At 33.1% G+C, this 16,369-nt stretch overlaps 1 protein-coding gene across 1 annotated transcript; it reads right to left on the bottom strand.

The window, feature by feature from the left end:
* Positions 1–8,773: 8,773 nt before the first annotated feature.
* On the bottom strand, positions 8,774–14,447 carry LOC143049782 (para-nitrobenzyl esterase-like). Its single transcript, XM_076223512.1, has 4 exons — positions 13,696–14,447; positions 12,330–12,648; positions 10,339–10,410; positions 8,774–9,483 (listed from the first exon to the last, which is right to left on the bottom strand). Exons 1-4 carry the CDS (start codon positions 14,332–14,334, stop codon positions 8,885–8,887), a joined length of 1,629 nt encoding a protein of 542 aa, XP_076079627.1. The 5' UTR covers positions 14,335–14,447; the 3' UTR covers positions 8,774–8,884.
* Between the last annotated feature and the right edge of the window lie 1,922 nt (positions 14,448–16,369).

The following is a 16,369-nucleotide window of genomic DNA, read 5'->3' as shown; positions in this document are numbered from 1 at the left end:
TTAAAAAGGGTGGGTTCCTAACCCAGGACAAAGGGGGGGGGGGGGTTCCAATTACATGTCCCCATTCAAATGCATTGATCATCAAAAAAAAAGGGGGGTTCCAACCACCGGAACCCCCTCTCTGGATCCGCGCCTGGTAAGGGTTTACTCATTGTTGAAGGCCGTCCGATGTCCTTTAGTCGTTAACTTCTATGTCATTTGGTTTCTGTTTGAGATTTGCCGTATTGGTAATCATACCACCTCTTCTTATTTATACATGTATACATGTCATTCAGTAAGGTTGTTTCTAAGAAAAGTAACAAACATATTGTTAGACGATCGGACGGAAGAACAAACAAAGTGTTTGCAATATAGCTCTACTTCTAGACAGACAAGTAAGCCAATAATCATACATATATAAATACATAAGTTGTATGTTTCATTATAATATTTTATTCTGATTGGCTAACTGCACATCACGTGTTATTCCGTAAGCAGTTGCATTGCACAATATAACTTTTCATTCATGATAACACGTGCTCCAACAATAAAGTGCACAGGTGAATTAAATAATAAAATATATAAAATTCGTGTTTTCATGATCATAGCTAAAAAATGTAATTATAAGTATTGAATGCTTCTTTTTGTAACTTTATAGGGTTGTAAAAGCGTTGACCGTGTGTACATTTTTAGAATGAAGCGAATTCCGCGCTTCATACAAAATGTACTTCGGTCAACGCTTTTACACCCCAATAAATTTACAAAAAGAAGCATTCAATTCTTAAATAATTACATTAGATGTATGTTTCATTATAATACGTTATTCTGATTGGCTAACTAGCAATCTCGTGATATTCCTTAAACAATTGCATTACACAATACAACTTTTCATTCATGATGACACGAGGTCCCACAATAAAGTGCACAGGTAAATGAAATAAAAACTTGGTAAAAGGCGTGTTTTCGTGATCCTATAGGTAAAAATGTAATTATAAGTATTGAATGCTTTTTTTTGTAACTTTATAGGGTTGTAAAAGCGTTGACCGTGCGCACATTTTTACAAAATGTACTTCGGTCAACGCTTTTACACCCCAATAAATTTACAAAAAAGAGCATTCAATTCTTAAATATACGCCGTATAAAAGTTAATGTAACGTATCTATTGATAAAGACATCGTTCAATATTAATCTCTAATATCAGCTGCTGTACTCCCTATGAAATGTTTTACTTAAACAACTTTATTTTCGGTCGATTGAGGCAATACTGACATTTAATTGCACGAAACAGCTATAAAAGATCTAAAACAAGAAGTACTCCGTGTAATTAAAGTTTGAAAGATGATTATCTTTTGAATGTAAAAAGAAAAAAAAAGTACTTCGGGGCCTTTTAATGTTAGGGTTAACGTTAGGGGTTGTTGTTAGTGTAAAACGTTAGGTGTTAGTGTTAGGGTTAACGCTAGGGTTAGTGTTAGGGTTAGTGTTATGGTTAACGTTAGGTTTAGGGTTAGCGTTAGCAATAGCATTATTATTAGGATTTGAATTATATATAGGGTTAAAGTAAGATAGATTAATTATAGATTTTTGAAAAGTCCCATTCCTAACCCGTCATATTTCAAAATCCTGGATCCGCATCTAAAATCGGGTTTGTTTTCATAATAATTCTTTATCGTCATATAAGTAAAATGATGCTTGTGACCTAAAACAAAAAGTAAAACAACAACAAAAAATAAGTGATTTGAACACACACACACGTACATAGACAGGAAAAAACCAACTAATAGTCCCCGGTTCTCAGCTCTAAAGACTGTTTTATAAAGGAAACTGTTTTTCCCCACTTGGTTTATATTTGAAGGATTTAGCAGGACTACTAGTTTTTCAGTACCACACAGATTTGGAAATATAGGATTATCTATTGCGATGTCATAAAAAAGTTTTATACGTTTATATTATTAATTTGACAGTATAGAGGATAAAGTGGTTTTTGCATGAACCCCCTGAGGAGTTCATGCTTATATATTGGCGAGTTTTGGATGTGTCTATGGGCCACTCGATATCTCTCTGCCGGAAGTCGGAATAAAATTCTCGGAACGTCTCGAAAGTTTTCGATCATTTATACAGGTAGTTATCTACGTCTTTGATACGGTCTCTATGTCTATGCTACCACATGGCATTACACCATCAAAGTAAATTGGAAAGGTCAGGTGGCAGTCAATAAATCGTTTAAATATAAGAACTTTTTTGCCTTTTCATTCAACATATGTGTTTCTTATAAATTAAATGTGAATGTTAATATGCGCTTTGATGTGAGTTTCTAAACAATTATTATGACAATGCAATTTTTTTTTTTTTTATTTTTTTTTAAGACATATAAACGTTTTATTCCTAAATATTTCCTGTGTACAATTACCTTAGTCGTCCAGGATCAGGCTAAGGGTCCCTGTTTACAAAGTGAAACCATCTATCCAGGGGAAATAGAAGGCAATAAAAAAAGTAGTCCACTTTTAACCTTGGATTTACATTTAGTGTAAAAAATATAACCATATAATGTTAGAAGCATCTAACAGTTCTATACTATGACAATGCAATTATATTTGTTTTAAAACAACCCCTGTACACTGTGTGTATCTAGGTCAATTATAAGGTGGTATTGTATCAAGATACCATGTAAACTAATTATGTCTGAAGATTTAACCATGTGTGTATTTTCATCATAGACTAAGGAGAGAACTTTCTGGTTTAAATGTGTATTAGATCGGAAAACAGAAAGATTATATTATTATCAAAAGTATTCAATTTAATTAATTATATAGAAATCAAAGAAATATACAAAATATATACTGTATTTATGTTTCTGTAGAAACTAAATATTAAATTTTAGTCAGAATATTTTCAGAGTTGCAATTAAGAAATATGTATTATTCTGCTGTGGTATTTATATAATTATAAATTTGAAAATGAAACATGCTTAATAATTAAATCTGAATAAATTCTTGCATCATACCAAAAAAAAAAGTGTTGATAAACAAAAAAAATATATTTCTACGTTAATTATTTCCTCCCTTATTAGTAAGCCTTATAAGTAATTGTTATTTATTTTTTTGTATTGTAATATGATATATACATCAAAAGGAAAGTAAGATAAATTAATTAAATATTTAAATTTCAAACGGTCATGAATAAAAATAATTGTGTGCTTTCAATTCACAAAGATTTAAAAAACCTTGCAGCTCACAAAAAACATGTAATAATAATTTACAATAATCATATTAACAAAATTTAATTAAGTACTGTCATAATGTTAATTGTTTTTTGTACTGTTTTAGTATGGATTTTAAGTCTTTGCTTATAGTGTGTATAGCAATCTATTCATATAGTGGACTAGTAGAATTTAAAAAAAAAGATTCGTTTGATAAATAAAATGTCAGTCCGTAAGTACTTGACGTTTATGTTTATTGATACTACATATACATATTCAAAGTTTTCGGGAAAAAATACTAACAGGAACGTATGTTTATTATAAAATTTCAATTCTATTTTTGTTTGTTTGTTTTAATAGTTTAACCTTATGACATCTATATATTAGTACTATGGTACGGTTTTGAAAATTGTATTCACTGTGTTGCCCAGCTATCCTGAATGAATGAATGAATTTTATTCTCATCAACTAATGATATAGTTATAGAGACAATAAGTATATACAACAATATAATATACAATGCATGTATGAGGAAAATGATATACATTAACCAGGAGGAGAGACTTTCACATTAACAGCTTTCATATATCGACATATTTTTTTCTGAAACAGTAATATTATTTGAGGAAACCAGATTACATAATTTCAAGGTGTTTGGATTTTTCCAACAAAATTTCGGTAAATATTTTTGTCTTTCATTAACGAAAGATTTACAAGACAAAATGTAATGATACTCGTCACCAATTTCAGCCGAGCCACAGATACGACACAATCTATGATTTCTCGACAGATTGTGCCATACACGCCTTGATTCATTCACAATATAGATCACATTTCAAATGCACATTATCGGTTTGCGTTCTAAAAAAATCCAATAATACTAATTTCACTCGTGAATGTGCATTGTTGTTTTCCTTATCTAAATTTAGGACATGGCTGTAAGAGATTGGCATTTGACTTTCATGCACGGTCATCATTACTTACGGTATCCTGACCTCTAGCTGTTTCTCTTTTGTTTCTTATTTGAATCACTGTCCTATAATAAACTTTGCCCTTTTCGAAAAGCTAAGGATTGTCTACCCAAGGAATAGATTCCTTAACTTTGTAATTTTTTTTGCTTTTTAACTTTTTTCATGTGTCATTGATGCTTTTTTTGTATCTTGGCGTCTGGTGAACGCCATTCTAATTCTGGTATTGGCTATTTTGAGGGTATATGTACAGGTATTCATAAACTTTCTGAATTAAGATATTCTTCGGAAAAACCAAGTTTCCCTGTAGAATGTTTAAATTGATTTAAGTAAAATCAGGAAATCCTCCAAATTTGAGACCAAAAAAAGTTTCTTTATAAGATGTCCCAATCAGTTGCATGCCACAGGTTTCATTGCACATGGAAAATTGACTTTAGATCTATCTAAACAATCAAATCTACCATTAGTACAGACAGCTTCAATATCGAGTTGAGAACATGAAGGTCCATACAGGAAACAAATTATAAAGATATGTTAGATAAAATAAATGCATGCAGAATTCCAGATTATAAAGCAAACTGAGTGCATAAATTTATGTTGTGATTGGTTTGTTTAATTTGCATAAGTCATCCGGTTTGGAGAAATTGGGATTTGCAAAAGGGTTATCATTGGGAATATTAATGTACATTCCAAAGTACTAAATAAAACAGTCTAGCTGTACAATGTAAAACTATTTAAAGAATAGATGTTAACATACACTTTCAACTGACTTCTAAAAACAGTCAAATTTTTCAATTCAAAAGCGAACACAAATTCAGCAACAATCTTTTGTTGACCCAGGAGTCAGCAGTCTTAGGTTCATGTATTGCTTTTCTTTTTTTAAAGAAAGCAACTTGTTTTATCTTCTAAGGTTCATACAACATGTGTTATTTTTATTGCCAACATACCTTTTATCATTTTGCTCCTCAATGTTCCCCAAATTTTAACTTTCTTTATTCGTGCGTCACTGATGCGGTGCTGGTTTTTTTTATAGAACAAACTCAGAATATTACAAATTTAAATTTTTTTTTTTGCAAATAAAATTCCTATGATAGTTACTTAAATATGAAGACTTGTATGAGGTACTTTTGTACATTTTATAACTTGTATTTTTGAATTGTACAAATTATAACATGTACAAAATTTTTGTACATTATATAACCTGTACAAAATCGCAACTTGAACACGCCATATATACTAAAACACCTGTCCTAAGTCAGGAATATGAAGTACAGAAGTTGTCGTTTGTTTATGTAATTTATACTTGTTTCTTGTTTCTCGTGTTTTATATAGATTAGACCGTTGGTTTTCCCGTTTGAATGGTTTTAAACTAGTAATGTTGGGGCCCTTTATAGCTTGTTGTTCGGTGTGAGCCAATGCTCCGTGTTGAAGGCCGTACATTGACCTATTATAGTTTACTTTTATAAATTGTTATTTGGATGGAGAGTTGTCTCATTGTCACTCACACCACATCTTTTTATATCTAAAACAACTTGATTTAGAGTCGATGAAACATAACGATACAACACAATATAAAAAAAGAAGATTTGGTATGATTGCCAAAATGAGACAACTCTTTACAAGAGAGAAATAACATAGACGTTTACAACTATAGGTCACAGTACAGCCTTCAACCACGAGTAAAAACTCATACCGCATAGTCAGCTTTAAAGGCCCCGAAACTACAAACGTAAAACAATTCAAACGAGGCAACTAACGGCATGATTTATGTACAAAGCAATATCAAAAAACTAATATGATATACAGCACCATACGACAATTACTGAATTATAAGCTCCTGACATGGGACAGACACAGACAGAATGTCGCGGGGTTTACCTAGTTTGTTGGCACCGAAGCCCAACTCCCCTAACCTCGGACAGTAATTTAACAGTACGAAATAAGAACAAACAATAAAAAATAACGTGATTTTAGAAAATCAGACAGATAGCCACTTGATATTTGTCACAGCATAATTATCCCTCAAAACAACAACTGACACTACTTCTTTCCGGATTTTCTCATCTGTTTTTATAAATGGATACCTTTGTAAATGATTAATGAGGGCCAGAATATTTATTTTTCATGTGTGATAAGACAAGATTATTTATTTAAATCTAAATGAGGGCCAGAATATTTATTTCTAAAATATGCCAGACCCCACCTCAGAATCAAATGATTGTCCCCTTTTTGCTGATTTTGTTAAAAGTACAAAAAATGCCAAGGTTGATACATAACTACATGGTAAAATCTGTATCGCATGCTAAATATATGCGTGGAATATTTGGAATTGGTTGTAAAGTAAGCTACAATAAATCAATCAATTTGACTTGCTGTGGCATACGCTATGTAATATATATACATACGTGTGGGGATACTTATTTTCTCATCTACACAATACAGATATTCAAGGTAAATCTGGTTTACAAATTAGGTCATCTTTGGACTTCACCCTATGCCAGTAATACCAAACTGAAAGCAACGACTGTCTGGCTGTGCGGGATGTATGGATTTAATTGAATGTCATATTTTCCAAAAACTACATAGTTAAGGTCTTTCCCCTACGTGGGGAAAGACCTAACTGTTTTTCTAATGTTTTTTTCCCAACATTTTTTCTAAATGTCCTCCCCCCCCCCCCCGTTTCTATTGATGTCATCAAGACCAAATATGGACCATCGATAGACCTCATCATGAGGTATTATCAGATGAGGCTGTGTAGGATTTCGTCATCCCCTTTGAAAGTTATCTCCCCTTTTATTGATTTATTTCAACATGAACCCCCTCGTTGTTTTTAAAGATATCATGACCTTATCTCGACAATAGGTAGATCTCATCATGATGTATTAATTACCATATGAGGCTGCGTAAGATTTCATCATTCTCTTTGAGAGTTATGTCCCCTTGAAGCCATTTCTTTTATTTGCATTTTTCTTTAAAAGTATTAGAGATAAAATCGATTTAAAAATGGTAGCATGTACAAGAACAAAGGGCAATGTTAATAAACATAAACAATTATTTGTTACCAACCCTTATTAGGAGTTATTTCTCTTTAAAAATTATACACAATTAAAAAAAAAATCTATTTCGAGAACCGGAAGTCGTAGACACTTGGGACCTTTACCAATAATCTTTAATTCATGTGACCTTTAACTTGCACCCAAGGTCAAAGGTCATTGAGTGCAAAGAAAATTACGCTGCAATTTCAAGCTTAAATTGTAAGAAAATGATAAGAGTTTGTTGCATACATACTGTGTATAAAATGTTCCTCTCGACGAGGTGTTCATCTTCAACTGCAGATCATTTATCATCTAACAGATTTGAGATATCTGCTGTCGTTTTAGAGAAAATTCAGCGAGCGGAGGCAAGTATTTCTGAATCAACAACAGGTTACTACCTAAAATGTTTTAGATATTGAAGAGGTTAACATAGTTATATGTTTGACCAAATACCAAAAACATTCCATTAAAAAAGAACACCAAAAAATCAATTTGAAATTTTCATTTTTTGCATTGACTTTTTAAGTTGCATAAGTTCTATTTATATAATTGATATTGCGTCATTTTTGTCACTTTGCAAAATGGGGTCATTTGATATATTAAATTGAAGGTCTTAATGAGCTGTACTCAAAAATGAAAATTTTAAGCCCCCTTTTCATCCCAGTGGGCAGGGTGGGGTCATTTTGCAAAAATTCAAACTTCTCACATGGTCAGGTTGTCGCATAACAAATGAAAGTCCACAAATCGTACATTTCGAATATCAAGTTGACGTCCCCAAAAAATGGGCTGGGTTGGGTCATTGAGTGCAAAAAATAAATTGTCTTCTAAGGTAAGGTTGTTGTACATCAAATGAAAGGTGATGATGTGTATATTTGAAATATCAAATTCCTGACCTAAATAAATGAGGTGGATGGGTTTATTAAGTGCAAAAAATCAAACTTTCTGGAATATGGTGTTGTCGCATATCAAATGAACGGCAATCAAGTCTACATTACAAATATCATACTTTGGATCTCAGAAAACTTAGGCGAATGGGGTCATTAAGTGTAAAAAGTGAAAATTTTCAGAAGGTATGCTTGTCGTAAAGTACGTAAAGAGAACAATACAAAAAAACCACTTATACGGGAAAGACTTTTTAATTGTTTTACAAACAATTGAGATACTAGTTGTGATATAAAATTTGAATATTTTGTTTGGTTTAAAAAAAAATAATCAGCTTTTTTCTTTTGTCTCTTTATGCTGCCAATCATAGATTCCGAGTCAAGTTATTTTTATATAAATGATCTTTTTCACGATTTCAGATGTACTTAACGTTGGAGTCCGTACAGTGACTTATACTTGTTTAAATTCATGTTATTTGGCGGTTTATTGTTTCATTGTCATCCCTTTATTGGAGATCACACAAAAACTGTTTAAAACAAACCCAAAATGCAAATTAATCCGGAAGTGACATCGTGTACTCATTCCTGGTGAGTAAATTGTTCCTGTTTATCTGACTGGCACCCGTCATGTTGAATAATTAAACTTCGTAAAATGTAAAAACAGTATTAATGTTTTAACATTGTGATTAATAATTCACTTAAAAACACGATACAAGAAGTTCATATATATTTTTTTTATCATTCACAAAATGTATTATAATAAATAAAACAGTTGCCTTAATTCCTTTGAAAAAAGCTGTCATTTAGAAAAAAATCGTTTGTAACTCAATTAACCCAAGCGTATGCGTATAACCCTGTTGTTGACCAATACTGGCACTGCTCTTTGTGGTAAAAATCGGTTACACCTAAGTTACTCTCCATCAGAGCAGAAGTATTTGGGAATGGTTGCCAACGATCGGAAAATGGTTTTCCAGTCTGTACGAAGTTTACAATTTCACGTCGTATTGTTTGTATGAAATCGTTGTCTGTTTGGGTAGGTTTGTAATAATGCTTTATTGCACCAAAAAATGCAATTACATCCCACGCATGAGCTGCGTAGCGAGCATCGTGAGGAATTCCCAAAAGTTTCGAAGGGACTTGAGGTCGAGCTTTTGAAACATAATGGTAGATTGGAGAATCAAATGATGTTTGCATGTGTCCAGCTAACTCCATATTAGGACATGTGACCCGTAAGTCGGATGCCATAGATGTGTACTGGTATTCCGGACTTTCCACACCAGATGGATACAGTTCAAACACACGAGATATGTTCACTTCCGGAAATTCACTTAGTCTGTCTGTTACCCTCTGCGTATAATTGTCCCAAGTCCATTGAGCAATGTCGGAAACAGCCGGGCCATCGTCTATTTCTTGAGCAGTTGTACCTACAAGATTAATTAAAATGTAAAATTCTACTATTTAATTTGATTTAAACCAAAAAATTAACCACTTATATAGGTATGTTATGAATATCTTTTTCTTGTTTCAGTTATCAATGTCTCAATCATACCTCAGTGGTTCAAACCGTTCTGAATCATAGGCACTTGTTTCTATCCATAGGAAGGTCGACTATTTATATGAATAGTCGACCTTCCTTAGTCGACCTTCCTATGGATAGAAACAAGTGCCTGTGTTCTGAATATATCATCTCAACATAGACAAACAAACGCGGTAGTTGAGTCACTTATTGAAAGATCATGGAAAGCTAGAACAGTTGGTTTGAGTTGCCTTATTTTTTTTTTAAAGCTAGTGTCATATATTTGCATAAGTTTATTACAATAGTTACAATAGTTTGGATACTTTTTGACGATTATAAAGTTATGACTTTCATAAAAAGAAAAATCAAGAAAATAAAATGAAAAATAAAATTAAATTAACAATTACATTACATTACTAAATAACGTCGTCTTGACGATCCCTACATTCCACATTTAAATAAGTCTGGAGCAGTGAATATGTTCAAGACACAAAAATAATTTATTCTTTTGAAGTTATTTTTTTGAAGTTTTAGCTGGCACTTCTAATGGGTCATAACAGTGCCAATATATTACAGTTCAATTACGGTAGGAATCTAACATAAGCTTCCCCGGGACCCCGATACGACATTAGAGCCGACGATTTCCAGCTAAAAGGCTCACTATAAAAATAAGATTATTGTATGATAACGTACCTAGCGCACCTCACAAATATTAGTAGGTTTATTTTCAATCTTAAATAGTGTTCGCTGTAGAGGAACTTACTTATTATTACTGGTACATCAACCATTTGTCCTCGTTTCCAAGCCTCTGTTGGCGCCAACGGAAGTACGGTCCCTGTAACCATAAATCAAAACGTCAAACTTCGACATGTCATGTTATACAAACTGTTCATCAACTTAGAATGATTGGTATCTTGGAATGATTGGTAACTTGGAATGATTGGTATCTTAGAATGATTGGTATCTTAGAATGATTGGTAACTTGGAATGATTGGTATCTTAGAATGATTTGTATCTAAGAATGATTGGTAACTTGGAACGATTGGTATCTTGGAATGATTGGAATCTTGGAACGATTGGTATCTTAGAATGATTGGTATCTTGGCATGATTGGTATCTTAAAAGGATTGGTATCTTAGAATGCTATGTAGGGTATAATGATTGGTATCTTGGAATGATTTTCTAAGAATGATTGGTATCTTGAAATGATCTGTATATTGGTATGATTGGTATGGGTATATGATTAGTATCGTACATGTAGAATTATCAGAATTTTGGAATGATTGGTATCTCGGAATGATTTGTATCTTGGGACGATTTGTATCTTGGAATGATTGGTAACTTGGAATGATTGGTATCTTGAAATAATTGGTATCTTGGAATTATTGGTATCTTGGAATGATTGGTATCTTTGAATGATTGGTAACTTGGAATGATTGGTATCTTAGAATGATTGGTATTTTGGGACGATTTGTATCTTGGAATGATTGGTATCTTGAAATAATTGGTATCTTGGAATGATTGGTATCTTGGAATGATTGGTATCTTTGAATGATTGGTAACTTGGAATGATTGGTATCTCGGAATGATTTGTATCTTGGGACGATTTGTATCTTGGAATGATTGGTAACTTGGAATGATTGGTATCTTGAAATAATTGGTATCTTGGAATGATTGGTATCTTGAAATGATTGGTATCTTTGAATGATTGGTATCTTGGAATGATTGGTATCTTTGAATGATTGGTAACTTGGAATGATTGGTATCTTAGAATGATTGGTATTTTGGGACGATTTGTATCTTGGAATGATTGGTATCTTGGAATGATTAGTATCTTGAAATGATTGGTATCTTTGAATGATTGGTAACTTGAAATGATTGGTATCTTAGAATGATTGGTATCTTGGAATGATTAGTATCGTGAAATGATTGGTATCTTGGAATGATTGGTATCTTGAAATGATTGGTATCTTGGAATGATTGATATCTTAGAATGATTGATATCTTAGAATGATTGATATCTTAGAATGGTTTTCTAAGAATGATTGGTATCTTGAAATGATCTGTATATTGGTATGATTGGTATGGTGATTTTCTAAGAATGATTAGTATCTTGAAATGATCTGTATATTGGTATGATTGGTATGGTTATATGATTAGTATCGTACATGTAGAATTATCAGAATTTAGGAATGATTGGTAACTTGGAATGATTGGTATCTTAGAATGATTGGTATCTTGGGACGATTTGTATCTTGGAATGATTGGTATCTTAGAATGATTGGTAACTTGGAATGATTGGTATCTTAGAATGATTGGTATCTTGGAATGATTGGTATCTTTGAATGATTGGTAACTTGGAATGATTGGTATCTTACTAATGATTGGTATTTTGGGACGATTTGTATCTTGGAATGATTGGTATCTTGGAATGATTAGTATCTTGAAATGATTGGTATCTTTGAATGATTGGTAACTTGGAATAATTGGTATCTTAGAATGATTGGTATTTTGGGACGATTTGTATCTTGGAATGATTGGTATCTTGGAATGATAGGTAACTTGGAATGATTGGTATTTTGGAATTATAAGCATAAGCATAACTATTTTTTACCAAAATTAACATCGCTATGATATTATGTTTTTGAGCAGAACGGGGACATATCACTCTTCAGAAAAGCTTTGGTTATTTTATTTATATAATGGCTTCCTTATCTTTGACCTCTAAGGAACGACAATTTCAGCGCTACTCACCGTCAATCACTGGTAGAGCTCCATCAAAAAGGTCACGTGTTGGAAGATCATTTTGATCCGCCATTTCCCAGTACGGAAATACATCCCATGGAATGGCATTTAATACGTCATCTGCCGGAAGTTGCACCAGACAGTTAATGTCTGAACATCTTGTACTTTTCAAAAATACCAAGTTATCTTTGAACGCCTCAGCCAGAGTTTTGTTCATGACAGGAGACGCACTTAACATCCAGGCCTTATTAAAGAGTCCCTTCGCCATCGGTGACGCTAATAAAGCATAAATGCTTGTACCTCCAGAACTCTGTCCGAATACTGTCACCTAGATAAAAGAAACACAAAAACTATGATTTATTGGAACAGTATACGTGTCTTGGTCTCAAATAAGAAAAGGGGGGGGGGGGGGGTCGAGCGTGTCTTGGTTCGTAATTTGAGGATATTGAGCGATCACAAACATGTTTAACCCTGCCAAATATGTATGGGTCTGTCCCAAGTTAGGGCCTGCAGTTCAGTGGTTGTCGTTGATTCAATGTCTGTCATATTTGTTTTTCGTAAAAATGGTTTTGTTATTAATCAGGCCGTTAATTTTCTCTTTTGAATTGTTTCTTATTTTCGCTGTCGGAGCCTAGTTTTATAGCCGATAATATATACGGTATGGGTTTTTCTCAATGTTGAAGCCCGTACGGTTGCCTATACATTTTTTGTAATTGCTTACAACCACTTCATTTGAACTTTGGTAGATAGTTGTCCCATTGGCAACCATAGCACATCTCCTTATTTTTATATTAGTTTTCATTACCCCAACTCCGAAAAGTCAATGCATCAAAGAAATTGCCATGGTCTTAATATTTTTGTCATTGGATATCTTTTTCATAAATGATGCAATTATACCTAACTTATGCAAAGGTGTCCTTTAATTGTTTTGGATATTTTTTTTATGCACTTTTCATTTCTTATGTTATAGAATATCTTATCTTTGGATTTTAAAACTTCTTGTTTCAAATATATCAGAGGAAATTATCCAAGTAACATATATCAGATGAAAATGTTGTAAGAAACGCGTGTCCGATGAAAATTGTTTAAGAGAAACTTATCAATTGAAAATTATTTTAGATAAACATATTCGTTGATTATTGATTATTCAAAAATAATCCCTCTATGTTTATTTTTATCCAATATATCTATAGAATGTTGAGTATTTTTAAATATCAAATACCAAATGCTCCTATTCTTCTCTGCCTCAAAAAGTGTTAGTCTATGCAAGTATGTTATGGAAACTTATTTGATCAGGTGTGGCCGGATACTCAGAAATGTTTTATAAATATAATAATAATTTACATAGTCAACCTTCTCCTACAATTTTACTCACCGAATTTTTATTCCCACCAAAATTATGTATGTTCCTTTGTACCCATTGGAGTGCCAGTATTTGGTCCATGAATCCGTAGTTCCCGGATGTTCGATTCGGAGACCTTTGTGATAGTAAATCCAATGCCATAAAACCAAAAGCATTTAGTCTATAGTTCATACTAACATACACCATGTTTGTTGCCTTAACGAGCTCTTCAGAAGGACTATAGGCTGGCCAGTTTCCGTTCAAATAGTTTAAAAAACCGCCATGGATCCAAACCATTACATGGAGGTTAGCATTTTTATTAGTGTTTGGAGTCCATACATTCAAATAGAGACAATCCTCGGATCCAAAGGTTATACTTTTATTAACCATTCCCCTTTGATAGCAGGAATTTCCGAACGTATTTGCTTTTAATATTCCTGTCCAACAGTTCTGTGCGGTCTTTGATTTTGGAACTGGTGGCTTCCATCTTAAATTTCCAACAGGTGGTTCGGCGTATGGGATCCCTTTGAATTCGTTGACCGACGTTCCTATTCCTTCCACCGCTCCACAATCTGTTTCCACAACTGGATTATTAAGTAAGAAACTGTTTACGGCTATAATGCATAAGAATGTTTTAAGTATCAACAAGTTTAACACCGAGTACATCGCCATTTTTTATTCATCGGCTGCTTCACTATCGAGATGCACATAAAAAGCATTAAAAGTAAGACGTAATAAGTTAGAAACCTTGTTATTTGATATATCTAACCTTGTCATAGTTTATACATGTAGTTCACTTAAACTCCTGATATAAATAATGTTACCATCATTTATACACGTGACAAGGCTAAGTGTTATTGGGGATAGAATTATTTACAAGGTTTTCATTAAAGTTAAACATTTATCATTAGGCGAAACATGGAAAAAAGTGACAGGAAAAGAGTGAAAAGATATAAATCAACGTGTATATAAGTATATCTGGGAAATGTTCTGGGACATGCTTGATGTTCAAGGATACATTATTATCTCTTCGTGTTAATTTCTAGTTGTAGGTTTGCTGTCTCAGTAAGATTTGCCAAATACGTGTATGTTTTTTTTTCACATTAAAATACTAAATAATATTTTTATCAAAGTGCTTTAAGTGAATTTTGTGAAGTTGTTCGTGTTAAACAGGTTGGGGACAACACGACACATGGGGCACTTTTTCCCAAATGAGTAACAATGATTATCCCTCAATTGAGCAATTAAATTCATATTTGGGGTTGTATCAAGACTCACTCGCCGAGGACTTTTTTTGAAGTTTTTTTGTCATCTGCTTGACTACGAAATACTTTTCTTCCTCAAATTGGGGATGACATTTTTTTGTAGCGAAAAACTACAACCCCCGATAAACGGCCTTACTTCTCGGTAAATTAGATGGGAACTATACTAGTTGATCTTTTGGAAAATTAGCTGCATTTTATATAAATGCATGCCATTGAGAGTAAAAAGACTTAGTTCAGGAAAAATTGTGTACCTAACCAAGCAGATACAAAAGTATGTTATTTGTCTTCTTCTTCCTATAATTTTGATACCCTCTAGTGTATTATCGCAAATGACTAAAAGGAAACATCTTTCAAACACACTATACATGTACACAAAGCCGGTAAAAAGCCATTGTGGTGTTAAATGTAATGAGAACTGAAATGTCGAACACGAAGCAAGTGTCGAGGGGGGAGTCGACCTTTGAATCCTTTTAATCTGTAAACTGTAGCAGATGGTAGTTCATTATACAGGACGAATTGCAGATGGAAAAAAAACTGATTGCTGGAGTGGTAATTTTGCATTCTCGAGTAGGGTAGTAAGAATCTGGTGTCATGTCCTCTTGTTGTTAATGCTTCACCCCTCGGTATTCAGTATTGCTCTGCCACGACGTTGGTTTTGCAAAAAGTGTCTTATTCCATCTTAGTCTATGGATCGATTTGATGTTCGTTATGAACATATAGGTAGAGGTATTCCCGTAACAGTATGGACAACCGCAATACTTCTGATAGTTCTACTACTGAATCATTTACCTTAAACGTCTTAAGGAAGTTCGCTACTCAGCTTAAAAAAAATGTATAGGTCCGTATGCTTGTTTTAAAGATACTAGAATACACCCGCGAAATCGCGGGCATATACAGCTTGTGAACTGTTGTAGGATGATGTTCGTAAAAGATAATAATGTATCATGAGAATTTCAGAAAAGGTATCAAAAGCCCTCTCCCTTTTTCCAAAGTTCGATATTTGTTTCCTTTCTGTTAAATTCAACTTTTTTCGCGTTTCTGGCCTCAGACCACAATTATTCTTCTCCGTTTCTATAATGCATCTTTTGGTAAAAGTCAAATTAAATTAAAAATTTGCACCGCTTCAAACATGAAATAAATGTAACTACTTATATATAGACCATTATTAGTCTTATAAAATATGCTTCTAGGACAATCGGATCCATCAGTGAATTTTCTTTTGAGAGCCTTATTAACATGCCAAAAGTAGAATATGAATCTTGTATAAATGACTAAGACCGACTTAGGCTAATTTGAGGGTAGGTCGGAGGGGTCCTGATCCCGAAATCCCGGTCTTAAAAACATGAAATTCCGAGATGCAGAATTTAAAGAAATTCATATCCCGAAATACCGAAATCGAAAAATATATTCCCGGATCCCGTATTGATCAATCCCCAGATCCT

The sequence above is a fragment of the Mytilus galloprovincialis genome, chromosome 10 (assembly GCF_965363235.1).
Source record: "Mytilus galloprovincialis chromosome 10, xbMytGall1.hap1.1, whole genome shotgun sequence".
Taxonomy (NCBI): domain Eukaryota; kingdom Metazoa; phylum Mollusca; class Bivalvia; order Mytilida; family Mytilidae; genus Mytilus; species Mytilus galloprovincialis.
The sequence above is the reverse complement of the archived record's forward strand: the minus strand, read 5'-3'. Positions and strand labels throughout refer to the sequence as shown.

Excerpts from the sequence above, each read along its gene's own strand:
- LOC143049782 (XM_076223512.1), bottom strand. The coding sequence starts at position 14,334 with ATGGCGATGTACTCGGTGTTAAACTTGTTGATACTTAAAACATTCTTA. Across the intron at positions 10,411-12,329 it reads AGCTCTACCAGTGATTGACG|GGACCGTACTTCCGTTGGCG; the intron begins GTGAGTAGCGCT and ends TTATGGTTACAG. Across the intron at positions 9,484-10,338 it reads TGATGTACCAGTAATAATAA|GTACAACTGCTCAAGAAATA; the intron begins GTAAGTTCCTCT and ends TTAATCTTGTAG.